The sequence below is a fragment of the Agelaius phoeniceus genome, chromosome 15 (assembly GCF_051311805.1).
Source record: "Agelaius phoeniceus isolate bAgePho1 chromosome 15, bAgePho1.hap1, whole genome shotgun sequence".
NCBI lineage: Eukaryota > Metazoa > Chordata > Aves > Passeriformes > Icteridae > Agelaius > Agelaius phoeniceus.
This window is the reverse complement of record NC_135279.1, coordinates 8565179-8591753: the sequence shown is the minus strand read 5'-3', so window position 1 is coordinate 8591753 and position 26575 is coordinate 8565179. Positions and strand designations below refer to the sequence as shown.

Below are 26575 nucleotides of genomic sequence, written 5' to 3'. Positions count from 1 at the left end.
ACCTGCCGCCATAATTGCAAACCCATTACTGATATATCAGGGATGGTGCAGCTGATGTGTTCCCTCCAGAATGACACAAAGTTGTCTATAAAATCTGAACTCACTAAGGAGAGATGTGGATATAAAATAAGATGCCATAAGATTTCTTAAGGCATGGCTGATTTTAAAGCTGAAGCTCCCTGAAATTAGGAGTTACTGAAACAGCGATGATGGAATAAATGTGTTTTTTTCAGTTCTTTCTATAGCTGCAAGGAAATAAATAAAACTAAAAAAATGAATGAAACCAATCAAAAGGCCTCCTAATACCAAAATATCCCAAAGCCCTAAAGAATACAATCTGTGTCAGAGGCAAATGAATGCTGGATGATTTAGTGGATCCAGAGAGAGGAGTCATGACTGAAATGGAGACATGGTCCATTAGGTGAGAAATCATGTCTGGAACAATCTTTACTAAAGCCCAGTGATTTCTCCTCATGGAAAATACTTGGCAGAAAGAGGAAATGAGAACATGACATGTATCTGCATGTATAGCAGGTAATGAATCTATAAACACAGAGAGAATGGGGAAAAGGTAGATGAGGAAAACGATGTTTCACTTCATTACAAGTAATTTCAAAATGACACTTTGATGATGGTGTTAGGGTTAGAGGGAGAGGAGAACAAGAAGGGATTTAGGAAGGATGCAACTGAAAATTATTTACCTACTGAGCAGCATCCTGGGTGACCCTGACTTGGGCAGCAAAGAGTTCTTGTGAGCAAAGCTGTTTGCAAGCCCCACTTCAGACGTGTGTGTGATTCTGCACAGTTTTAAGCTTGTCTTGCTGAGTGTGCACAATACATTTTGGACTCTGAGCAATCACCAATGGCTGATTGCCAGATGAGGAGCTCTAAACATCTGCCCTTCTGTGGTCTTCCTGCTGTGGGACTTGTGTGGTGGGTGGCGTTGCTTTTCATTTGAGATGAACAATGAAGATGCATGGCAGAAAGAATATATGCACTTTAATCACTTTTTTTTCCTTGCAATGTAGTTGTGGGTATTTGTAGCATTCATAATTAGCTGAGGAACAGATGGCAAAAGCTTGGTATAAAACAGAGCATCCATTGAGTGATCATGTACTGCTGCAAGCTTATTTTGGAAGAAGTTTGTTCCCTTAGATGATGCTCTGATACAGTGGTGCAGGAGTAAAGTAGGAAGATAATTTCTAACAGTTGGTGTAATTTAGTGTGTAGGACATGGAAAACATTTAAACTTACAAAATATCTCCTGGATGCTCGTATCCTGTGCTTCAAAAGGATAATTTCAACCTTTACTGTTCTGCAAACATGAAACCTGTTATGCATGAATTTATGTATAGGGGAAGTACAGCAAAATGTCCCAAGGATCTCCCCATTCCCCTGTCCTATGTCTGCACAGCAGGGAACAATTTAGTTGTTCTGTGCTCAAATTTCAGTAACTATTGTACTGTAGCTTAATCAAAAAACACCCCCAACAAAACAAATGAAAAAACCCTGGGTATATATTTTGCTTGTGTGCTTCCAACATGAACATGGTGCTGCAATTTCTCAAAGCTGGAAAACATGAGAGAATTTTGTCAGCATTTCACCATGACACTTGTTTCACTTAGAAAGCCAGAGGGCAAAACAAAGAGCTTTCTTTTGGTCCATGTAATCTTTTTAGAAGGCAGTGGTAGCCCGGCAGGCACAATCACTGAGATATGTATGAGGTAATGTTGGAAATGATGAGATTCTGGATGTACAGGCTGATTGATTAGTTGCGTGATTCCATGTTCCAAATTCAAAACTTAGAAATATTTGATTTTAAGTAGAGGTAGGAGCAAGGAGAAGGTTGCTGAAGAGAAAAATAAGCTAAATCTGTTTTTCATTGATAAAGTAGAAATATGGGATTCTCCGTCCCAAAGGAGCTGAATGGATTATTGCAACCATCCAATCTAGTCGAGATCACATTTTCTTTTTGCTTTTATCTTTTCTTAAAAAAGATAAATGAACCCATGTTGAGATATTTATCTCTGTGAGATGACCTGTATATACCTTCAAGTCACAATGAACTGGATATTCTCTTTCTCTGTGAAACTGTATCACTCTTTCTCCCTGGAGACTCTATGGATGCAGATAAAAAAATATTTCTGTGAGAACAGTGGTGCCATTCCCTCTATGTATGTAATATTTTGGAGGATATCTGTAATGGCCAATGAAATGATCTTTGATAGTTCCTATTTTTCTCCAGATGCTGAACTGTAAATTTAAATATATTGTGAGCTGTGTTTTCTTTTTCTTTTGTGAACTCCCTAAATCTCCTCACAGAAAATAGTTCACAGAATATAGTAGTTCTGTGTTTGTCTATAGATGATTGTGCAAAAGCTGAGAGTTCACTGGGGCCTGTCATCTTTCTGAGGACTGCTGACCAGTATGAATTTTATAATACAAATAATTAATCTTTATCTCCAATTGACGTGGTCAGTAGTAGAACTGAATTAAAGCAACCATGTCACTATGGGGTCTTTTTGTGTTGAAAATCTCTCTGCCTTCTCAGTGTGCTGCTCTTTTTAAGAGTAGTTTGCTCAGACTACAGAAAAACTTCAGCTAAGTTTATTGAAAAAGCAGCACTGTCACAGGATTTGACTTTTCCTGGGACTCTCTTTCCTTCTGCAGATCCCATAAAACCAGTTCAGGTTCAGAAATAGCCTTTTCTAAGTTAGTTGAAGTATTTTCACTTTAGGGATTACCAAAACAGTCACAACAATCTTAGTATTCAGTTACAGGAGCTACAAAAGCAATATACAATATAATTTCAGTTGCCCCCCCAGCAGAATTAAGCCCAACCTGTTTGAAACTTTAGTCAGAAATTGTTCCTTCACCACGAATTTCCAGAAATTATTAGCTTATTACAGCCACTTGATCCAACAGGCCTATGAGTTGTAGGAACTTTGCCCAGTAGAGTTCTGCTTTCTCCCTTGTTTTTGAAGATTTCAGTTGATTTTTAAGATGCCATTCCTCATAGTGATTGCTGAACACCACCTCAATGGCTCTTATCTGCATGTTCATGGCTTCAGAAGATGCTTCTTAATTGCTGAAAGTATGGAATAGACAAAATGCCATATCCATCACCCAGGATCTGAAGTGAATGCAGCTGTGCTGCTCCAAACTCCAGCTGCCTTCAGGAGCTGAGGAATTACATGGTGTTCCCCATAATGACAGGGCTTACAGCTACCTGCTGGGCTGGGAATTGTTCCTCTCAGCTCAGACTGTAACTTGCACTAACATGACTGTGCAAAAAGCTGAGCAAGAAATTCAGGCCACCTAATCCCCTCTCCTAGTGCCACCAGCAGCCCAGTACTTAGGGCTGTGAGTTGAGTGGATGGTTGAGAAAGCCTGGGGGATGTACCTCAGGAATGTACAGAGAGTGGGAGACTTGACTTTTGAAAAAGGTCATTAAGTGACTGCTCAGCAACTCAACATGAAAAATGTGCTTGGTATGGTGAAAACCAGTGAAATTCAACAACAGGGAGTAAACAGCATCTTGTTAACAGCTGGGAGGAGTGACAGGAGGGAAAACAAAAACAGATTTCATAAAGCAAATTTTCATTTGCTGCCTATGAAGTGTTTCTTTCTGGGGAAAGGCAGAATGCAAGTTGTTGCTCACTTTTGTCCAAAACGCTGTTTATAGAGTGAATTCCTGATTTGGGAGCATTGCTGCCTTTCTGAACTTTCTAACAAGTGCAGTGTTAAATCAAACCATGGAAGATTTGCACCCTGCTGTGATCATGCAGCTCCTTCTCCTCCCACCTCCTTTCCATGTGTCAGCAGCAGTGCTCAGCCTTTGCCTGCTCGCCCTTCCTGAGCACTGCAAATCCTTTTTGCTGGGCCTGTACACAGAGGCCACAGGGGCAGGAGATGGTTGGTGACTTCTTTGTATTCCTGCATTGAACACAGCAACTACCCAGCCTTCCCTCCACGTCTTCCAGTTCATCACTCCTTGTAAATCTGACACTGAGTTCACTTCTGTGCTTAGTTAAGAGCACTTCTTTTATCTTTTGCTTTCACAGTACACAAATAGCAAATGCTGGAATGCTGTGGGAAAAGCTCCTCCTTCATTTCAGCCTCATCATTTCTGTTACATAAATGGTTTTATTTTTATTTTCAGCTTCCACTTTCTGCAAAGCAAAGCAACATAAACGGATTTTTAATCTCTACAGCCTTTTTTACCCTACTGAATATGAGAAAAATAAGTCTGTTTTTCAGAGATAGACCTTGGATCATGCTTCACAGTTTCATGACAAATTCCCAAAAGTGAAGCAGTAGGAGTTGTCACTGTAATTTGGAAAATAAAAACAATAAGAAAATGCCAAACTAAAAGTCATGTCCAACCTCCCTTTACAAATCAAATGACAAACTACCAGCCAGAGTTAAAAAGAATATCCAACATCCACAGGCTCTGCTTTTATCCCTGTAACACTGGCAAGGCTCCTAGATTGGTGCCTGGGAGAGCCTTGATAATTGGCCAGGGTAGGGCTGCCCATAAGTGGGAGAGGCCACTCAATCATTTGGCACTTGTGGCAATTTTATGCCAAGAGAGCACTGGGGTTTCTGTGAGTCTGCAGCAAGCAGGATGACTGCTCTGGAAGAGGAATCCTAATGGGCTTCAGATCTCTGTGGAAAGGATCCACTTGCATTTTGAGATGTTCTGGCACCATGAAGCACTAATGTCCCTGTTACTGAGATTCTGAGGGTAAAAAAGGCTGAGTTTAAAAAAAATTAGAAATCAGCCAACCCAGATTAAAACTGTCTCTGGCAGTTTGTTTATATGAAAATTATTCACACACTTATTTACAATTACACAAAGTATTGTTTAAGATTCACAGTTTTATGCCTAAATATAAACCTGTTTAGATAAGTTTTACTGTTTATTCTCAGAGAAAAATCTGAAGCATTTTTTGCCAAACCTGTATGCACATTTTATAAAGAAGTCATCTACGGAATGAATTTACCTTGTTTTCTAAGTTTCTTTGTCAACAAAGATATATTCAGAAGCAAAAGAGGCAGCTTTTTTTACTGTTCTCCTTGCTATCAACTAGAGTAGGAATGTTCTATGATTCTATGATGTTGTTATAGTTCTGTTCAGAAATAGCTGATATTCCATCTGCTCCTCTGCTGTATTTTGCAGTGAGTTAAGCTGTGTAGGATTCCCTTAAAACATGTTGAACTCTCCCATGGAAATAATAGACTGTGATAACAGAGGCCAAACTTTCATGATTTCTGGAGTTATGAATTTTAATGTGATACTAGAGCTGAAAAGAGTCTTTCAAAAAGAAAAAATGATGTTTCCTTATATCCATTTTGAAGTGTCGTGTAGAGAAAGTAAAAATAATTAAGTGCCCTTCATTTTTCCTTCTGGTGACCAGTTTTCTGACTTTTATCCATTTGGTGACTATTTTAGCCTCAGGCTAAGCCCCTGAAAACCAGATAGAATATCTTCCTGCCTCACACAAGGTTAAGTGAGTATTTCTGAAAGGGCTGTTACTAGTATGGATTATCCTTCAGGCAGTGCTCTTTCCCTTTGGAAACTCTACACTGACATTTAAAATCCTATATTTGACATATTCATCAACAATATAGGAATAGGTGATGTGCTTCCTGAAAGAGATTTAGTTATAAAATATTTTGGTTCATGTCCTAGCTAAAGAGATCTTAGTAGAATTAAAGCATCTCAGATTTTCAAAATAGTTTCTTTCTGTTCTTTAAGGCTTCCTGCTTTGTCTCCAGGTTCCCAGGAACCCTCCTACTCTTATTTATCTCTGAAGTAGATTTTAAGCAAGAACCCAGCTCTCAAGGAAAGAAAACATTTTAATGGGTTTCTCATAATAATCTTGCTAGTAAGGCATACTTAAAAATAAACTGCTTCTCTCCTTCCCTCCCTTCTGGAGTGAGCTGAGAGGACAACAGCCAAATCATCTGTCTGAGTCATGCAAACTGCTGTCATTGTTTGATGTAAAGATGAACTAAAAAGCTGTCATTTGCTTGGGAACATTTTTATACTTGACTCACTTATCTAGTGAAGGGGAGAGTTTTTGAAGGGGAGAGTTTTTGTTAGTTTTGTTTTTTAATCTTTTTGCCTCCTTTTACATGGAAAATTACAACGAAGCCATGTGTCATTGTAACAGCTATAAACTCTGGTACTAAAAAATCTTTACAGAAATCTTCCACCTCAGAGCATCTGTCAGTCTGAAAGTGTGGCTTTTTTGCAGTACCCGAGCTCTGTGGGGCTCTGTGCAAACAGACCCTTCCTTCAAAGGGTTTGTGCAAACACCTCCTGCCCAGCTGAGTGCTGCCTGAAATGATTCATTCACCTCTGGGCTGTCCACGCTCTCCCCCTGATGCTGATCCTCAGGTTCATGTGGTTTTGCTTTGTTTTTACTTTCCCTCCTCCATCTCTCATTCTCTCTTGGTTTATCTTGCTGTATCTCTTGTAGTTGACTCTGTAGCATATTCTGCTCTTTCTTCACTCTGCAATCTCAGCTGTTCATCCTCTTTTTTTTTTTTTTTTTTCCCTAGAGTTAATCTTTCTCCCCTCCTTTTATAATAGATATCTGGGGGGGATAGAATGTAAGAAAATCAAGATAGTTCAGAAGGCAGTCTCACCCCTGAGGAGCTGCAGCTGCACTGATCACCAAAGATTAGGAACAGGCCTGCCCTTAACAGGCCACAGCTGTGCCCAATGAGGATGAGGGCTATAAAAGAGTGGGTGAGCTGGGAGAGAAGAGAGTTGTTGGAGTTTGTTGCCTGTGCTGTGAGGAAGGAGAAGGAGTCAGTGCTGTAAGGGGCTGCCCATGTGAAATCCCCTAGAAGGTATGGAACTTTTGCAATGAGATGACAACAGCTATCTTTAGTATTTTTTTCCTTTAAGTCCGAGTTTCTTCCAAGTCCTGTGAGTTTGCCACCAAACATTGCTTGCCAGTAGGTCAGAGCAGAGCTGTTTTATCTAAACTGATGATGATGTGATCAGTCTGATTTTTGTCTTAAACCTGGCACACTGAAAACTGGTGTGTATGCCTGCCCAGGAATTCCTGCAGTCTGGGACTATAGGACTTGAAAGCATGAACCAGTGCTGAAAAATTATATAGCCTTGGCAGAAGTGTAGAGACTAGTTCTGAGTCCTAATTTCTCTAGCAGTCTGTCCAACTTGTAATTGTAAGCATTTATTTAAGCTCCCTAAACACAGCTTCACCAAAAAAGTGGGGTTTTTCAAGTCTGTCTAGCTGAAGGAGGATCTCTACTTCCAGTTCAAGAGACTAGATAGGAGATGAAGATGCAGATTCTCTTTATTGTTGTGTCTGCCATAAAACTTAACATTACTGACTAAAGGACAATTATTATTTCAGTATCTCTGAAACAAGTAATGGGTTTAATACATTTCTTACCTAAGGAATCTAATATAAATCTCACATGAACTGGAAGGTTTAGCTGTCCAGTTTTTATGCTCTTAATGGTTTTTTTTCTAGGACCCACGTTAAAGCAAAGTGCTGCAGTCTCTTTGAAGTGTAGTAATTTAGAAATCTATTACAGTTGATCTCAAAATATTAAAAGAAGAGGACGGTGATATTTTTGCTTCTGTAACCCTACAGGATCATTTCTTTATACTCTGGAAGATGGAATTTATGTCTCTTAAGCTTTGAGGCTAAGCCCAAATGCAACACTCTCCACCGTGACTTGCAGGCTGCACTATTTTTTCCTCATTTTCCCCTTATCAGGGCGAGCTTCTTTTCTGAGATGTATCTCTCTCCAAAGTTAGTTTGTATGTTTTTAATGCTGCTTTTGTTTTGGAATGTGTTGGATTCCAAAGGAAGTCATTTAGAGATACCAGGTTAGAAAGAATTTGGATTCCTGAAAAAGTGGTGGAGAGTTGGCAGATCAGTACAATCTTTCCAGCAAGCTTAAAGCCTAGCTAAAAACGTTAATTTTTCTGGTAGACAGGGATCATTAACAAGTGTAATTTTTTCTGTCCTGCAAATAAATTGAACAGAGCCTCTTGAAACACCACATAAGGGATAAACACTAATGTAAAGCAGATATAGTCATTTAACACGGGAAATAAAGGTATTGTATAAAGCAAGTTGCATTATGTGAAAGAGCTCTTTGAAACCTGAGGTTAATGTTTTATATTGAGTATTTACCATTTTATAGGTGCTATAGAAATTAATTTAGTTTGTAAATGTCATGCTGTCTTTCAGGAAAATGGTAGCCTGACCATTATTATGTAAAATACCATGGAATTAAATTGCATTATTTTGATTGAGTCAATATAATGGTTAGCTAATTTCTCTGGCCAGCAGTACTAAGCAGACAGCATGGCTATGCTATGGTTTTGGTACCTTGCTGGAAGCTTTGAACAAATTGTTGTTATAATGAAGTTGTGAAGTCCTCACTGTGATAAAGCTTTATCATGGTCAGATAGAAGATACAGCTTCAGCATATTTCAGAAATGCAGAATAACCCCCTACCTGGTTTTCTTATCTTTGTGACAAACCATGGTTTCTACTTATCTGATCCCTTGTGTGTGTCAAAGCAGTTTCCCAGAGAGCCTGAGAAAATTAAGTGTGAGGCAAATCACTGCCTCTCTGAGCCCCACTCCATTTTCTGAAAGATCTACTGAAATTGGTGGCATCCTTCCACTTTACCTGCACACATACTGTGTAACCACAGGCATGAAAGTCAGTCATATTTCCAATATTTCAATGAATCTTTATTTTCACATTTGTGCTTAGCCCCAGTGCAATCAGCAGAGTTTTTGCAGACCCCAGTAAGCTCTTCAAACAATTGGCCTCCTCATACTTTGAAGTAAATGACATATATAACCTTTCCTTTCTTTTTTTACTGGTTTTATCAGCCAGCTGAGTACAAGTTATCTTTCTATTCAGTTGCCTTCTGACAATTTTGCTTATGGTTCTTGTGTATGATACAATAAGGTGTAGCAATCTGTAACAGCAACTGAAGTTTTATAACCAGATTCCTTGCAGCAGTCTCTTCAAATACATCTACTTATCCATATTTCTTTCTGCTTGGTGCTTTTTTTTGATGTGAGTAAATAGGAAAACTAGAGGAAAAAAAGGCTAGCTTTGGGAAGGAGGTGAGGAGAATGCCTTCTTTTCAAAGGAGTTTAAAATGAAAAAAATCTGAATTCTGGTAGCAGTAACAAATATGTTAACTATCAGTTCTCTTAAATACGCAGACATTATGCTTAGAGTTGCTAAATCTGCAAGGTGGTAGGTGTTCAACTTTAAAGAATAATGATGAATTCAGTGGGCTGGTTTGCCTTCTCTAAATTAGGGTTTTCTATAGCTGTTTGTAGGATTTCTATTTAGTGATGCATTTCATTAGCTTATGGTTGAATTTTGAGCCCAAACATGTAGCTGCATAGTTACAAGTTTCAAAATCTGTTTGACTTCATTGGAAAGCTATTTATTTTGCAAAAGTAATTTCATCACTCAGTCCTGATAAGACTTTGGTAATAAATAATCAGAAATGCTGTGGTCAGTGAGGTGTCTGTATGTTGATGCCATAAAACCACAAATACATTACACAAAAGAATAAGTGTGTTTGAATCTTGCAAAAAGTATTGAGGAAAATCTTCTAGTGACTGACTTATTCCTGAGACTTCATTAAATTGTGGAATGCTTTACCTGCCTTTGAAAGGCAGCTGTCTACAGGGTAAAATGTAGCAGCTGGTCCTACACACCAGAGTTAACCCAACCTGACCCTGCTGGGCTTGGAATCTGACAAAATCACAGTGGGAGGCTGTAAGGCTGCAGGCAGACCTGCAAATAAGCAGTATAAATTACTGACAATTCCAAATAAATGACTAAGAGTTGCAGAGATATGGAATGTGCCATTTTGTATTTTGTGAGATCACAAAATGTATTTTATTCTTTTCAAGCTGAGCTCGCCTTCTGTTTTAGTGGGGTTGATACTTCTCTATGAACCCACTTCAAGGGTTTTGATTATAGGTCCATTTCAGAATGACAAGGTGACATTATTTTCTTTCCCCATTTCAGTGTTGTTAAATTCTGAGTGCTGGCAGGGCTCAAAGATTAGTCACTGGGACAGATTTGCCATTATTTTCAAGCAGTCTGGTGACATATTGGTGCTCTGAAGCTTTCACTTTAAACAATACTAAACCCACCTTAGTGGTTGTCTTAGCTCTTGTTTCGTGGTTGAGCACTTTTATAGCTGATGTGCAGCTCTCTGTCCTCAGCTGCTGATCAAAATCAAATCAAATGCTTATTCCTGAACTTGAACCTCTCCCAGTGTTTTTCAATTTCTACCTGCTTACAGGTGTTAGTTATTTGTAATTTTCAAGTGCCTGTTGTTTAAAGTTGAAATTGTGGTCCCACTCAAGCCAGGTAAATTTACCTCTAGTGGGGTCATGTTTTCCACATGAAGATATTAAATACTCCATATTAATTTAAAGTTTCTTTCCCTTGAAAGACAAGAAAACTATCCTATCAGAAGAAGCCTATTTTTCTGAAACATGTCTGTACTTTGCTTTCTAAGTCACTAGCCTCAAGCAAAAAATAAAGAGGTATAGGCCAAAAAAATATCATTTCAAGTCAGAACACAAGAAAGTTGTCGGAAGTGGCCTTTAGAATTTGTTCACTAGCACAATTCAGGTAATAGAAGAGTCCCAAAGCACATGCTCATATATGTCATGGCCAATACTGTTACAATATAAATCAAAAAATCATGGAAATAGTAACAGCTTCCAAATAAAGGAGAGAAAAAAAATCAAACCTTTAGCGACCTTAATGTCTTGCTTTGTTTATAGTTTATAATGTGTGCTAACTGCATAAGGGGATGTGAGGATTATGATTTAGCAGTCTAAATCTGTTTAAATTTGCAGGTCTGATCTAAAGGATTTTACTGATATTTGTGCTCAATCACTGTGTGTGTCTGTTCAGTCATTTCAGATACAGGCAGTCTTCTCTATTGATTTTATTCCCTGTGATACTGCATTTGATATGGCAATTTTTCCTGCTAGCATTTCATCTGATAACCCACTGAATGTGCCCCAAATAAAGTACTTTGCTCTGCTTTGCATCCAAACTGGATTAGAGTATTAAAGCCAGAGTTTGATTGAACTATTGATATTCTTCATAGTCAGCTCCCAAACTTCCCTTGGAAAAGGTTGGCATGGGAAATTTTAAGCTTTACGTCCAGGCTTCCTTAAGTTGTCTTGTACTCAGGTATACACAATACAAATTTATCTTTCTAATCTTCTTAAAAATAAATGTATATACATTCAGATGTGTAGGGCATATTCCACAAGAATAGTTTTGTAATGTCAGTGATTCATATAAAGAATTATTCTCTTGAACTGTAACTGTGAGAAATGTGCAAATACACTGTTTTTTAATCTTGTTGAAGGTATGACTGAAAAATAATGTAAAAACAACTGTAAAGTAAAAAGCTTTTCATTCTTGTGTCTTCTGGAAATTCGTGTCATGTGTTTTGCTCATTTGTGAGGACTTAAAATTCCTTGCTCAGGTTTCCTTCTTCTGCTTTATGTGAATTCTTATTCACAAGAGCAAGATATTGCCAGTGACAGGAGCTTGCCAATGTGACTGAAATTGTTACATTGGACCAAGGGAGCACCTTTTGATTTCAACAGTTGAGCAAAATAACGTAGTGGTGAAAGGTTTATGGTCAGAAAACACGAATTCAGTCACTTTACTGGACATCAGCAGCAAGGGAGGATGATCAAAAAAGAAACAGCTGCATGTTCTTCCCTCCCTACTCAGTGTGTCACTGCCCAATGTGGAATCAATGCACTCAGGTTTTGGGCTGTGCAGCACTGCCTGGTGGATGGCTCCAAATAACAGCACTTGGATTTCACTGAGAGAGTGGGAGCCCTAGGAAGGAAGAGGATCATGTTAAGAAAATGGACAGAATAGCTGTTCCTCATTTATTGATCTTAACTAGATCTACCTCCATAGGCCATATCACACTCGCTCTAGATTAGATTTTTATTTTGAAGTAGTTACTTAGTAATCTATGAAAGATTTTCCAATTAAATATTAGCATTGATCTTAATGAATGATGCTACAGTATTTTGAAACACCTGACTTGTTAATTTTTTCCCTTTTTTCTTTCCTTTCCATGTAATTACTCTTTGATTTGAGGTGGCTATTGATTTGTTATACACTCGTCCTTGGTGTAAATAGATAACCCTTAAACATCAGATAAGAGGGCATGAGTGACACTTCCCATTATACAGCTCCTGCTGTCAGTTACTGGAAACGTTTCCTGCATGGGAAAGGATCCTCCAATGGATTTTCTTTTGTTACAGAAACTCTTTTGTGGTATTTGTTGACAATACTAATGACAATTAGCATGCTTCTCCACATCAATCCTGGTGAGGAGCCTGTCCCCAGGGCAGCTGGCATGTTTGTCAGTCCTGGAGATGAGGGTGTGAAGTGAATCCTGGCAGGAGGCTGGACCTGGATGGATGCAGCTCTAGAAAGAAGTAATGGAAGGGAAATGCCTCATTATTGCAAAGTAAAATCAGATTCTGCCACTTTGAAATTCTTTTGGAAAGCCGCTGAGGTTTGCAAGGAGAAATCACTGATGATCTAAGCCAGAAGGAACTGCTCCCTTTCCCATAGGACGTTCTTGTCAAAAGTGATCGGTGTTTCCTGCGCATTTCCAGGGGACAATAACTCTCCCAGCAAGTTCCCCTGTTGCAGTTAGGGCTGCTGCTGGAGGTAGGATTTTGTTATATGTGAGTGGGAGTTGCTGTCTGAGTCAGTGACTTACTGACTGCTTACCTGAGAGACTCAGGGCTGCTGCAATTGGCACGGAAAGAATTCTCAGTAAAACAAGAAGGGATGTGTAGCTGACTGCTTTCAGTGAGAGCTCATTGCAAAGTTTGTCACTTCTAGTCTGACATGCTGACTACTTGCTGACCTTCAGAGGAAATAGCAGAGTTCTTTTTTTTAGGGAGATTCTTACTGAAAACTTTTCCCTGAGAGGATTTTTCATACACATTTTGCTTCTGCTTTGAGGCCTGATCTGATTGTCACATCATGCATGGATGCTGCTGCCTTAGGTGACTGATTGTGTCATTGGCAAAGCTTTCTACAAGGCTCAGAAGAGATGCCCTTTCATGTCTGTCCTTGTGAGTGACCTGCAACAACAAATGGGACACATCAGTAAAATTTAACTTTTACTGTCCATAATCTAAGGAATTTTGCCTTTGATAACACAGTAAACCCTTGAGAAGAATCCAGGCTCATCTGCTAAACGTTTTTTAATGGAATCTTAACATAATGCTGATTAATACGCTGTGTATTTTCTAGTTTTGCAGAGCATGTCAGAAGTAATTGATCTAAGATCATATTTTGCCTTTATTGCCATGCAGCTGGAAATATATACCAGCCACTTAATTAGAGCCAGCTTTAATGAAGATAATGAAAGGAACAGCAGTAAATGGAGCAGAAGCAAGATCTAAGTATTGCTTAGTGCAAGTTGCAGGATAAAGGCTTAAAAACGTTCTTTGTGGATTCTTGATTGTGAGGCAATTCTGTGCAAGGTCAGCAGGGTTGAGGTTTCTGCCCCCTATAATGGCCTGTTCTAGTCCAGCAGAGTTTTGAACCAGACTGGAGATGTCTGGGGTGTAAGGAGGGTCTCACTGTATCCCTTCTCTTGAATATGTCTCTGGCTGAAGACTGTGAGATTGAAGAATTTATCCAAGACATTTGGTCCTGAGCAACAAACTTTGTCCAGATAAATGTCTAGCCATACTCAAGGCATAGTGTTTTTATATTAGAGGCACCAAATGAAGAAAATTACAGTTAAAATAAACACATCACCTAGGAATCACTAGAGAGGATCCAAACTGCTACCAACAAACTGCTTGTGGCATAATGTATTATGGCAGAAAATCAAATGTATCAAAAATGCAAATTCAAAGCACAAGAAGCAACATTTAAAATCATTTGCAACAACTGATAGCTGAAGAGAAATAGAACTGTGATTGCCACAGCAGCAAGTGTTTTGCAAGGTTATGGAGCTGCAGGAGGAGAGCAGTAAAGCTGTAATCATTTTTTTTAATCAGAGACAGATTGGCAAGACACAACTCTGAGCCCTAGGGCTCAATAAATGAAACCACAAGGACCCACAAAGTTACTTTAATTTTGTGAGGAGTTTGGGTAAGTGGCAGCATTTTACACATGCATTCAGAAGTGAGAGGATGAATATTCAGTTTGCATTCAACCCTGAATGCTCTGATGGTGTTTGGAGCTGTTCAGGCAGTGACCCCTGTAATTCAAGGGCTGAAATCTGCAGACCATCATTACCGTTGCCTATTTTTCCTTCCTTTCTTGTTTTAGGTTTCATTTGTTCTGTTTGGGTTGTATTGTGGGGTTATTTTTCTTTGTTTGTTTCTTAAGCTCCTGTTTTAAATTGTGATTGGGCTGGGGGTGTGCCAAATAGAACATCACACGTTCTAGGTGGATTTTTTCTTGGTAAGTGATGGATCACTGGGTGCATCCAGAGGAAGGTGCAAAGTTCATTGGCTCTTCTAGAGAGCATATTGAGTGCAAGCATTTAGAAGATTATAGGGGCTCTAGTTCAGAGCTCATACATGGTATTGTTTGTTTATCAATCTATCTGCACATAGAAGAACCCCTCAGAAAATTCTAATGGACTGTGAATTCTCTAGAAAGGGAGTCTAGGAAATATAGTAAGTTTTTTTCCTGAGCTGTGCTTTTCACTGCAACAATGACAATTTTCAAAATCTTACAAGAAGGCACCTCTCTGTTACCTTTTGACTTTCATGTAAAATTCTGTTTCATCACAGTGTGCTGATTTTTGCAAGGTTGCTGTGAATTTCTGTTTATTCATTACAGTTGTAGAGTGTGAATAATGATGTATTTGGGAAGCTCAAAATGCAGAGGGGAGTCACAGAGGAATCTATGGACTTCTCTAAAACCTGTGGCCCCACTTGCACTGGATTATTTGAGAAACTTAAGAATATGAGGTGTGGGTGAAAGGCAAGTGAAGAGGGAAGTCTGCCATAAAGAGAACCTCCCCTTTTTATTTCTGGGGAAACTCCTAAGGCAAGAAACATTCTTTTGCAGTCAATATGTAAAAAATGCACCACAGAAGTGAGTGTGTTGTGGCAGAGATATTCTCAGACTAAGGAAAATATCCCCTTTTTCATCCTGATAGGTTGAATCAATGTGTAAATATTTTGTTGATTTGCAAGGTATTTTCACACTGTAACACATTAAAATAAAGATTGATTCCCATTTTATTTAGAGGTCATTATGAATTCCTTTAAAAACAATGCATGGATCAGCAAATTCTTGTTTTACTTGTAGGCTACCATCTGTAAGTCTTACTGGATCCATTTAATTAGATTTCTATGCAGCATCTGTAGTAATGGAAGATGCAAATAATTAAGCTTCATGATTTCTTGTGTATTATAAATGTCAACCAACTAGTTGCTGCAGAGCAGATAATTCCTTTTGTAATTGGAATTTGTCATGAGTTGCTCCCTCATTTATAGCAATTAGAACTTTGTAAATAATTTTATATAATTGGGTTCACTTTGAACTGCCTTTTCCTATAGGTTACTTTTTTTTTCTGCTGTATCTTACTCTCTTTCTTTTCAGGTGCATTTTATGCTTTCCCTAAACTGACTTATTATTCCTTTATCAAAGCAGCTGAATTAAGTGTGGTCTGGGAGAAGAAGAAACAGAAACAAATCTGTTGTGGCTGCCACGTAAGCTGAGTCAGGTTCATCCCAAAGTGTTCCATGCTTGTGCAAAGACTGGAGTTTGTAAATGCATGGCACTGGGTGACAATCTCTGTTTCATTAAAAAAAAATGAAAAATTCAAACAGCAACATAGTCAATATCTGGAAGGTTTATATCTGCATTTCAGTTTCTGGTGCAAGGCTTGCTTTTGTAGCTGTTGAGTTTTTCAATGCTTATAGATGAAGTCCTTTAAGTATTCAAATGTCATCTTCTGGGGGTCTCACTGCATGGCAGCTGCTGCCAGAATCTGAGCACCAGTGCCTGATTTCATTTTGCTTTCTACCTTGAAAATTTTGGAAAATAGTTAAAAATTTAAGTAAGATATACTATAAATGTTCTAAAACTAAAAAGGCAAACAAACAACCCCCTTCCAGATAAAATCTATACATCATTTTGAAGTCCCTTAGGTGACAGTTTGGATCTCTAGATTTCTGTGACTTTGTGGTTTATGAAATTTAAATTCATATAATTGAAAATAACAAGGTTAAAACACAGAAGTCTGTGTAAGATATCAGTTGACTGTATTGTTTTTTGGTCAAGCCTTGACATTTGAGGCTTAGTTGTTTTTGTTTTGTTTTTTTTTTCCAATAGTGATCTTTTTAATAAAGCCACTACATGAAATTTAAAAACTGGGACCAGATTTTCCCTTACACTGACACTGAGCTTCAGGTGTTGCCCCTGCCCTTAAAATGAGTCATTGAGATCAGGCATTTTGATCCCATTCTTGGAGAGGACCACAAAGCTTTCTCACTGTTCTTGAGGTGTCTTAACATGTCCACAGAACTGAAAATGTACTCAACACCCTTAATGAGGTTGGAGTCCTGGAAGGCATTGCTGTTACACCTCGTGCTTTCTCTGAAGTCACAAAGGGTGTTTCTACTTTGGGAATCTGAGGCAGAGAGATGATATAACTTTTGGGTTTGACACTTTACTGGGTGAAGGGCAGAGCCACAAATAGAATTCAGGTCTCTGCAGTGCGATCCTGCTCTCTACTTGAGCCTGCTGTTCTAGAGGCTTTGCTGACCCAGCTGCTAGCAAATTTGGGGACAGACAAATTTTAATTTACTTGTATATGTTTTTCATGGAACTGCAATTAATGCATTTTTCTTGCAGTTAATGAAAGCCTCTGCACTTGCATCCTTGTTAAGTGACAATTCTGTCAAGCAATGGAAGATTTGCAGTGATACCTGTGGGAAATGTTGCATTTATTGAGTGTTTATTACAAATTCCTTGCTATAATGGAAAATTAGGAAGCATGTGGAACGTGCTGAATAGGTATAAAAGAAGGAATCAGACAAGTTTCTGTACTGTAGGTGAGGAAACCCTGGGCAGCTCCTGAGAATTGCCCCTGAACACTTGGAAGGCAGTTCCAGTGTGTGTGTGTCCAACTGATCAAAGCTGATAAGACACTGCTACCTTGGCAAGATACTGATTGCAATAGAGAAACTTGGCACTGGATTCTGCAGTTTCATGACTTGGGAGCAAAACACAGGTGCAGTGAGATCAAAAACACCAATGTGCTCAATAGCTTTGATTTCCAGGGCAGGCTGTTAATAAAAAGGTTACACCAGATTTATAAATGGCAATATCACTGCCTTGGTTCCTATTGTATTGGCCACACATGAATCTCACACCATGGGGAGCATTAGTGCAGCAGTCCCAACATGGTTCTTTTGTAACAGTTCTGTCTTTTGCAGTGATTAATGAATTTAGCATTAATCTATTATTACCACAGGGAATTGAGTGGATCAGGCATATACAAGTTATTAGTTTCCAAAACATTTCTGAACTAGGGATTATTTGTCTTTTGAGGGGTCATTTTATTCTTTCATTGTTTATTTTAAATATGTTGCATATGATTTATTGTGATTTATGGAGCTGACAAAGACTGGATTGTTTGGAATACAATGAGTAAGTTTGTCTATCCATTGAATAGTAGCTTTTGTTGGAAATAAACTATTATGTTTCAGGGTGCTTCTTAAATGTAATTTTCCTTCTTTCCTCATATGGCATTTACTTAATGATTTACAGATTTTTTTTGCAGTATTTTTTTATTCTGTATGTAAGCAATTCAGGTTCTAACTCTTTCTATTGCTCACAATTCTATTCAACCCAGTATACAGGAGGAATTAAAATACTCTCAGCCTAAATCTCTCTCATTGTTTTTAATTCAGTGTAACTTCATTGAAATAACAAGATTAAGAAAGTCTCAAAGCATAATACTAAAATGCTGTTCTGTTGAATTAGGCTTGGCTATTAGCCAAGAATCTGCTGATAAAACTCCAGTAATCCTGCATTTGCAGAATGAAGAAAGCCAGGTATTTTTTTAGGGTCTCAAAAGACTCAGAGACAATTGTAATATGCTTTATTATTGCTGCATGTTTCTGAATTTTCTGGAATCGCACAGATTTTTCATGATTAATATGGGATCTCTTACATGAAGTTTCATGATGTTCTTTATGCTGAGTGTCACCTGGCAAGTAGCAGCACTTGGGCAATAATATGAATGCCTTTGAATGCATAGAAAAAGCTGATGTTCACTGGCATGAAAAGAACATCCATAACAGTTTAGCCTATATCTCTTAATCCTAATGAATTGTTACAGAAGTTACTGAAAGGTAACTGCATGTTTTTCCAGCAGTGGCTTAAAGGGAAATATTGATCAGCATGGATGATGTAATGTAGTATATTAAGACTTTTGGCATGTTCTAAGCTTTAGGATGGTTTGCTTATACCATGGTTTTAGTAGCATTCAGGCAAATAACAAAAATGAAGATCAATAAAAGCATTGGAAATAAATGTTATTCTCTTGGGGGAAGTAATCCATTGTGCTGCACCTGAACAAAGCTCAGATTTGCAATAAAGTTAATTTATAAGCATGATGGGCTGATTGATAGAGGAGTTGTCTCAGATATCCTGTCTTTAATATTAGAAAATCAATTCTATGGATGGGCTTGCATAGAAAAGAAGCTTGTGGTATGGGAATTCCCAAAAGTGCAGCGCTGTCTTCTGACCAGCCAGTGCCATTGTACTGTGTATTTCAGAAGATATTTGGTTTGTATGCAGTTCAGCAATAACACCTTTGCATCTAAGAAGCCACAAGAGATCCAGTTTTCTGGAACTGGGGCAAATATCTCTTAAAGCAGTTCCTGACTCCTGTAGGGAGCAGTTGTTGAGGTGATTGAGCTCAGATGTCCAGGCAAATGCCTGCAAGGCACATTCGTGGAAGTAATGGGCCATAAGGGCAGTCCCAGAAATTTGTTGCACATCACAGACTCATCTGACAAATGTCTGTTTCCTATTTCTGTATATGTTGGGTATTAATAATTCACATATGTGAAGAGTTGTGTATCTGTGCTTTGCCTGGGAGGTTGGAACCTTCCCACTTGAATGATGTGGTGATTCTATGATTCATGTCCTGATACAGGAATGTTCAACCAAAATGATATGGAGTGGTTTTGTTTTTTGGTTTTTTTTCTCTTTTTACTGTGTTTTACAACTGCCAAATTAAGTCATATAGTGTTGAGAATTTTAGTAGTTTATGTACTGGCAATTTATGACCAATGTAAACTTAGGTTTTCTCTTACATAAGGTGGCTCTGGAAAAGCCAGACACCTAGAGGACCCTCAGACAGAATTTCTTCTTGTTTCTGGTGAGATGTGGGAGGGGAGAGATAAGAGGCAGAAGGCTTCATGAACTATTGATGATTCCTTATAGCTGAAATTTGTTGTCATTGCTGAGTGGTTGCATGAGCAGTTGTGCTGCCTGTGACTCCTGCTGAGCTGTGCTCTGTGGGAGTTGAGACATGGTGTTCTTTTTCAGTGGATGTGGCTGTCAATTTCTAAGCTTGATGCTTATGTAAAGTATGGCTTTTAAATATTAGGGTGGGTTTTTATTTTTTTTCCTCTTTGTATGATAGTAGTGCAGTTCTTTCAGGCTGATGGTTTGTCATCTTTATGTAAGAATTTCAAGCTGGTTGAGGTTTTTCTTTGTAGCTATTTCTCTGAGGGGAGAGTCAGGGGTATCTCAGGGAGATTGTCTGCCAGTGGTCAGCCCTGGTATCACTCACCTGTCCAATGTTTTCTGTGTTGGGATGCTGAAGGGCTGGGTCAGGCTGTCAGGGCAGGCAGGTGGGGGCTCTGCTCTAATACCCTGATCAAAGATCCTGTGATTTTGTTGAGTTTAGCCATCAAACAGCAGCATTCTCGTGGCAGAGAGCTTGCATGAGCTGTTTGGGTGACTGATGGGATTGAAGGGGAGAGGAAGGCAAAACAATGCTTTCCATCACAGTTCATTGGGCAGAGGCAATGGTGTGAACCCTGACAGACAAGAGAGCTGCTCTCTGTGAGCAGTCTGCCTCAGGAGCACTGAATTTCCTAAAAGACTATAAATTAAAATTGTTCTATAGCTTTGGTAGGTAGCAGAGAAACCTAAGATTAGATAACTACATTGTGTTATTCTGAAATAATGTTCTATAATGTTTTGTTCTATTTAGTGAGAAATGTACCTGTATAGGAAGATAACAGTAATTTCAAACCCTGATCACAGGCTCCTTGGAGGAGTGCAGGTTCTGTTATATGTGGTTGCAGTAAAATAAATGGCCCCACTGAGGATATTACTCTCAAATCCATGAATTAGGAGTATGAGAATTGCTAAATGTTTTTGCAAATGGGGGAAATGGAACAGCTGTAACATTTCAGATAGGCAGGACAGAGAGCAGGAAAGGGCAGAGGAGTAAGTTGCTACATTACCATGCATGTGTACAGAGATATGAGATCCTCATCTGCCTTCAGATTTGAGTCTGCAGGAATGGAACCTGCTCTGCCTTCACTCAGCAGTAGTGTTCTGTATTGTTTCAGTGTGTCTGATGGGGTAAAAGACCTTAAAAATAAAAAAAAAATATATATTTAAATTGAAATAAGGAAATACTTGAATTCATTGAAATTCTGGACTTTCAGTTGTTCTGTCTCTCAGAGTGCAGTGCACTGCTTTTTGTTCAGAATACCTTATTACAGCATTTAAAATAGCAAATAAATGTAAGTAGCTTATTGTAATACTAGTCATATCATTGGATGACTTGGTTTGATTTATATAGTGCAAACTAAAGGGTCACATGCTGTCATGTGCCTATAGATGCATTTCTAGTCATGCTGTTTGATGTACAACACAGCTGCTACTGTGTTACTGAATTTCCATATAAGTAAAATCAGTTTCTGCCATGTACAGCCTGATTAATCAGCCTGTACACAAAACTGAAACCAGGCTGTAACTAGAATATGCCATCCTAACCCATGACTGGACTGAAGACTATTCTAGTTTTTATTTAAGGACTGGAGTAGCAACTGCATGTTTGAAGTGTGACTTGTGCTGTTTCAAGCCATCCATCACATGTGTATATATACAAGTTTATTCCACTCTCTTGGCTGTTTTGGACCTGTTGTGGGGGTGATTTCCCAAAGAAGGCAAACATGCAGGTATTTCAGTCACGACACTGAGCAGCTCACAGAGGAAGTGTGGCTCCATCAAGGAGGTGCAAGGCAGGGGTTTAGAAAACTTGTTTTCAATTTACACCCCCTCAGGTTTCCTGTATGACCCAAGCCACTAAATTACAGAATATCCAGCTTCCTGGGCAAGCACCCTTGGAGTGGGCACTTGCCTGTACAGACCATACAGTGGCATTTGTGTGGCTTGCAATGGTCACCATGCCATGGCCCCACCAGTTCCTTAGATGGACCTAGGAAGTTCTTAGTACCAAGTGCTCTAGGAAATGGTTTCCTCAAGCCGTCATTGACTCTAATTCTCTGGAGAATTCAGTTTTTGCATAAGCTAAAATATCACATATTAAAAGTGCTAGGAATTTTCCCTGACCTTTCCTTTCTCTACTTGCTTCTCATTATTCCAGTGTTCCCTGTTTATCATTCCATAGTTAGCTGAAACAATTGTGGTTCCAGCAGGAACACCTGCAGTGTTTAACTGAAGAGCCATATGTTGGCTCAGCAGGGCAAAGTCACCTATAAACTATTTAATTTTTTTTTTTTTTGGATGGGGAGGACAGACCTTACTTTCAGGAAGCAACTTGTATGTCAGGGTGGTGAAAATCCCTCTCCAAGGGAACTGGCATCAGTGTCCATACTGCTAAGCAAGCAATACAATCATGTTTCAGTCTTGGTTTTTCATTACAGAATTCTGCCAGGCTGGTGATCTTTCAGGCTTTAATAGAGCAAAAGATACACTTTAAATGCAATTCATCTGATCTAACCTGAGCAGGCTGCACTATAGTTGTACTTCAGCCAAGTGGTTACACTTGTTTTGCAGCCACTGGAGTGAAACGGACAATTAATTTTGGATGTGGTTCATCTGACCTAATTTGGATAGCTGTGTTAGCATGAGATGAATGGAGCCTGCCTCAGCTTACTGGCTAAAGGAAACCTAGACACCAGCTCAGAGGAATCCTGCCTTTCAGGTCAATATTCAGGTATCTCCTCATACAGAATCTTTCTATACTTTAAGCTCAATCAACACAGTCCTTCAATCAACACATAGAATAGAATAAGAGTTTCCTTATGAAAATGGCACTAAGTCTTACCAAGTCAGTATTTTTGGGCTGCAGAGTTTTTAACTTTCCTATACATATTCTAGAATATAAATGAATGCAGCTGGGGTACTCAAGGCAGTCAGCAGCATGGAAGAGACTGGTGCCAGGTTATAATTCTAGTAAATCTTGTATTTAATATGCTGTAGTGATCTTCTCTCTGAGACATAAATTATTTACTTATTTTGCAAAAGGGGACCAAGCAATGTACAACTCCAGAGGGAAAAGTGAAAGAATGTGGCCTTCCCTTTACAGTAATAGGATATTCTTAACAAGTAGGCCACAGAAGGAAATATATTGGGAAGGAAACAGAAATAAAACATCTTCTCCTCTGTTATGCCCTGGTGACCCATGGGTTTTCTGATACAGATATACACAGAAACTTGGCATGTAAAAATGGACTTAATTTTCCACTCTAGAGCACAGAGGGAAATGACATTTTATCAGGTGTGGGGTTCACCTGTTGATGAGCTGCTGTGAGTACTGCCAGCTGATAACTTATCTGCAGCTCAGAGGGGCTGCATTCATTCTTTCCATGGTGTGACTGAAGCAGAGGAGCAACAACTGCGGAGCTGAAGACCCTGCATGTGTGGAGAAGGCAGGGTGAGCCTCAAAGTCCAGAGCTGAGAGGGCAGGACAAGGGGACATAATGTCATATTGCAGTCCCAAAGTGCTGCTCCAAGGAGAGCACGGATGGGGAGGGCAGGACACAGCCTTACCCTTGAGGGGGAAGATCATCCAGTCGGGATCTGAGTATGAAACTTCAGATCTGCACCTTTTTCACTGTCAGTTCTCCCCTGTTGTGTTGATTTGAAGATGTTGTCCATGGTTAAGCTACCTCTGGGACACATCAGGTAACAGCTTTGAGCTGAGCTTTGTTCAGATAATACTGTGTTTTATTCTAAAAGCAAAGTAGCTCTAAAATTCAAGATTATACCTGCTGGCTATTCCTCATTTATATGGTAATGCCATTTGGGGAAAAAAAGAATATTTGGTGTTTTCATGGATTTCTGCAGAATTAAAAGAGTAGATTAGCAATGAGAAGCTGGGTCAGAAAAATATACTTTAAAAAGAAAAGGATGGTGAAAAGTATAATTCATTAATGTTGTAATCTTTCTGTTCTTGTGCTTTGTAAACATGAAGTTTTATGGTTATGTTCCATATTTCTGCACCATCTGGAGAGTAAGACTTTCAGAGCAAAACTTTTTTTCTTATTTTTATCAGTGCATCAGAATTTGCTTTAAGTGCTTCAGGAAGAGCAGTTTTCTGACATAAGGAACTTGAAAGTGAGTTTTGACAGAGTCCTCCATTTGTCTAATAAGTACAGTTCCATAATACACTATATGCAATTGCTGCTGAGAATTTCAGAAATTTGGGGTTCTAATGTGCAGGGGGGCATTTTAAAAGTAGCTGACCTCTACTTAGGACATTTCATGCTCTTTAATAAATTATTTCACTATTTCAAATTCCACCTGAAAAAACCAACACATTTTAGCAGTAATACCCTAGAATATTTTTAACTAGAATTCTTGTTCTAGTGCATTCCACTCTCAGTTTTTCTGAATGTCTGGTTAAATGTTTGTTTAAAAAAAAAATTAAATGCAAAAATAATTTACTAGTGTTCTAATGTAAATTAGATTGAACAATTAATCAGAAATAGACATTCAGAAGTTGTTTTTCTGGAGAGGGCCAGCAAAGCATTAGCCCAGAGCAGTGTGTTGGTATAAAAATGCTCAATTGAACACGTTCCACCACACAACCAAGGACACTCAGAGATTCCAAAGTTAAATCTAACCAAATCAGTGGGTGTACAGGTCAGCTGGTTCGTCTTTGAGGTTTGTTCAATGCCTCAGAATTAGCATAACTATCTAAAAGTATTTCTAGAGGTAAGTTATTGGCACAGGGTCAGCTTGAGTGCCTGAAGACTCACTATGTGTGTAAGATCACCAGATGCTTGCAGAAGGGATCCTGCCTTCCTGGTCAATATTTTCTTTTTAATGTCCTAGTCCTGCAGTTACTTAGTTACATTTGACTCTCATCTTTTATGTGTTTCAGGACTGTGTAGAAAAAAGTTAGGAATCCACAAGTTGGAAGCTGCTAGGCTTAAACATTATTTTTTTTAAATGCAATAATCTGGAATTTAAAAAAAAATTCTGTGATTCTTTGTGAATCACTTTTTTATTTGGTAGCAGCTACTCTTATTCTCTGAATGTTTGGAGTTATTAATACTTAAAGTACTCTCTGCTGGCACATAAAAGATTTTTCATGAGACAGTGGGACTGCTTTGTCTGTTACATTGCATGTAGCATAAGGAAGCCAAGCAATTAAAAATTTGGAGGCCTTTTGCAAAAGTCTCAGTGGATGCTCCTTGTACTGACAATCAGGGCATGTTTGGGGCAAGACTGTCTTGAAAAAGTTTGTTGAACTCTCCTTAATATCAAATGCAAAGGATTTGCACTCCCATGTGGGGAGTAATGTCATAATTGCAGTTAAAAATTTAAACCCACAGCCCCAAAGCTGAAAAGGGAGAATTGGAAATTACATAATCTGAAAAAAGTTTCAATAGGACCATTAACAGACTGAGGCTGCTATACCAGGTGGGAAGGGAATTCCCTGGAGACAAAGGGCATTTTTGTATCTCTAGGAGTTTTCTACTTATCTCACAATGCATGTTTCCAAACTCTGTTATTCTGACAGGAAAACCTCATTCTAAATGGACAGAATGACTTGGAGGAAAATTTGAGGAGGAGGCTTCCCTACTTAGGGGACCATCTGGTTCACAGTTGGAAGCTTCCTGCTCTACTCTCTTTTGTCTTTAGCTGCAGTGACTGTTCTAAATGTGTCCCAACACTGTACATCTGATGGCTACTGTAAACTAGACAGAATATAGATGTGTGAAACTTCTCTCAGAATTTTGATTTTTTGATCAAAATATTTATTTTTAAAGTAATATTTAAGAGAGTACATTAGATGGCATTAATTTAATGATTCTGCATTCTGGATTATTTAGCTGCGTCATACCGCACTGAGGTATTCCTGTGGATTATTTCCTCCTCTCTACATTCAAGAGATTTGCTTCAACAGACTCTTCAAGTCACAAAAGTAGCATCCTTACCCCTGTGAGCAGTCTTACTAAAGCTGCCAGCTGATTACTTACTGCTGAATATAATGGATAAAATAAAACCCAGAAAGTACTTGTGAAAAACATTCCAATTGCTTCTGTGGAGCTCTTCACCATCTCTTAAATAGCCTTTAAATGTCTCCAAAAGCTGTGTGCTTTAAAAAGAGAAAAATCAAAACTAAAAATTAAATAAAAATAAAATTAAAAAAATAAAAAAATGCTTTAAAAATAGAAAAATTAAAACTAAAAATTAAATAAAAATGAAATTAAAAAATAACAAAAAAAGCTTTAAAAAGAGAAAAATCAAAACTAAAAATTAAATAAAAAAAATAAAATAAATGCCTTAAAAATAAAAAAATCAAAACTAAGAATTTAATAAAAATAAAATTAAATAAAATAAATGCTTTAAAAATAAAAAAATTAAAACTAACAATTAAAGATAAAAATAAAATTAAAAAATAAAAAGCTTTAAAAATAGAAAAATTAAAAAATATAAATTAAAAAAAATTAAATAAAAAAAAAATGCTTTAAAAAGAGAAAAATCAAAACTAAAAATTAAATAAAAATTAAAATTAAAAAATAACATAAATAGAAAAATTAAAATTAAAAATTAAAGATAAAAAAATTAAAAAATAAAAAGCTTTAAAAATAGAAAAAATTAAAAATAAAAATTAAAAAAAAATTACATTAAAAAATAAAATAAATGCTTTAAAAAGAGAAAAATCAAAACTAAAAATTAAATAAAAATTAAAATTAAAAAATGAAATAAATAGAAAAATTAAAATTAAAAATTAAAGATAAAAAAATTGAAAAAATAAAAAGCTTTAAAAATAGAAAAAATTAAAAATAAAAATTAAAAAAAATACATTAAAAAATAAAATAAATGCTTTAAAAAGAGAAAAATCAAAACTAAAAATTAAATAAAAAGTAAAATTAAAAAAATAAAATAAATTCTTTAAAAATAGAAAAATTAAACTAAAAATTAAATAAAAAATAAAATTAAAACAATAAAAAAATTGAAAAATGGAAAAA

General features: G+C 37.7%; 1 protein-coding gene across 1 annotated transcript in view; it reads left to right on the top strand.

The window, feature by feature from the left end:
• LOC129126822 (uncharacterized) overlaps window positions 1–25703 on the top strand; it is a 63060-nt gene extending 37357 nt beyond the window's left edge. Inside the window, exon 4 of the mRNA XM_054643027.2 lies at window positions 25433–25703. Within this exon, the coding sequence (XP_054499002.2) occupies window positions 25433–25528 (96 nt within the window). The 3' untranslated portion in view covers window positions 25529–25703. The remainder of the gene's footprint in view (window positions 1–25432) is intronic.
• The last annotated feature ends 872 nt before the right edge of the window (window positions 25704–26575 follow it).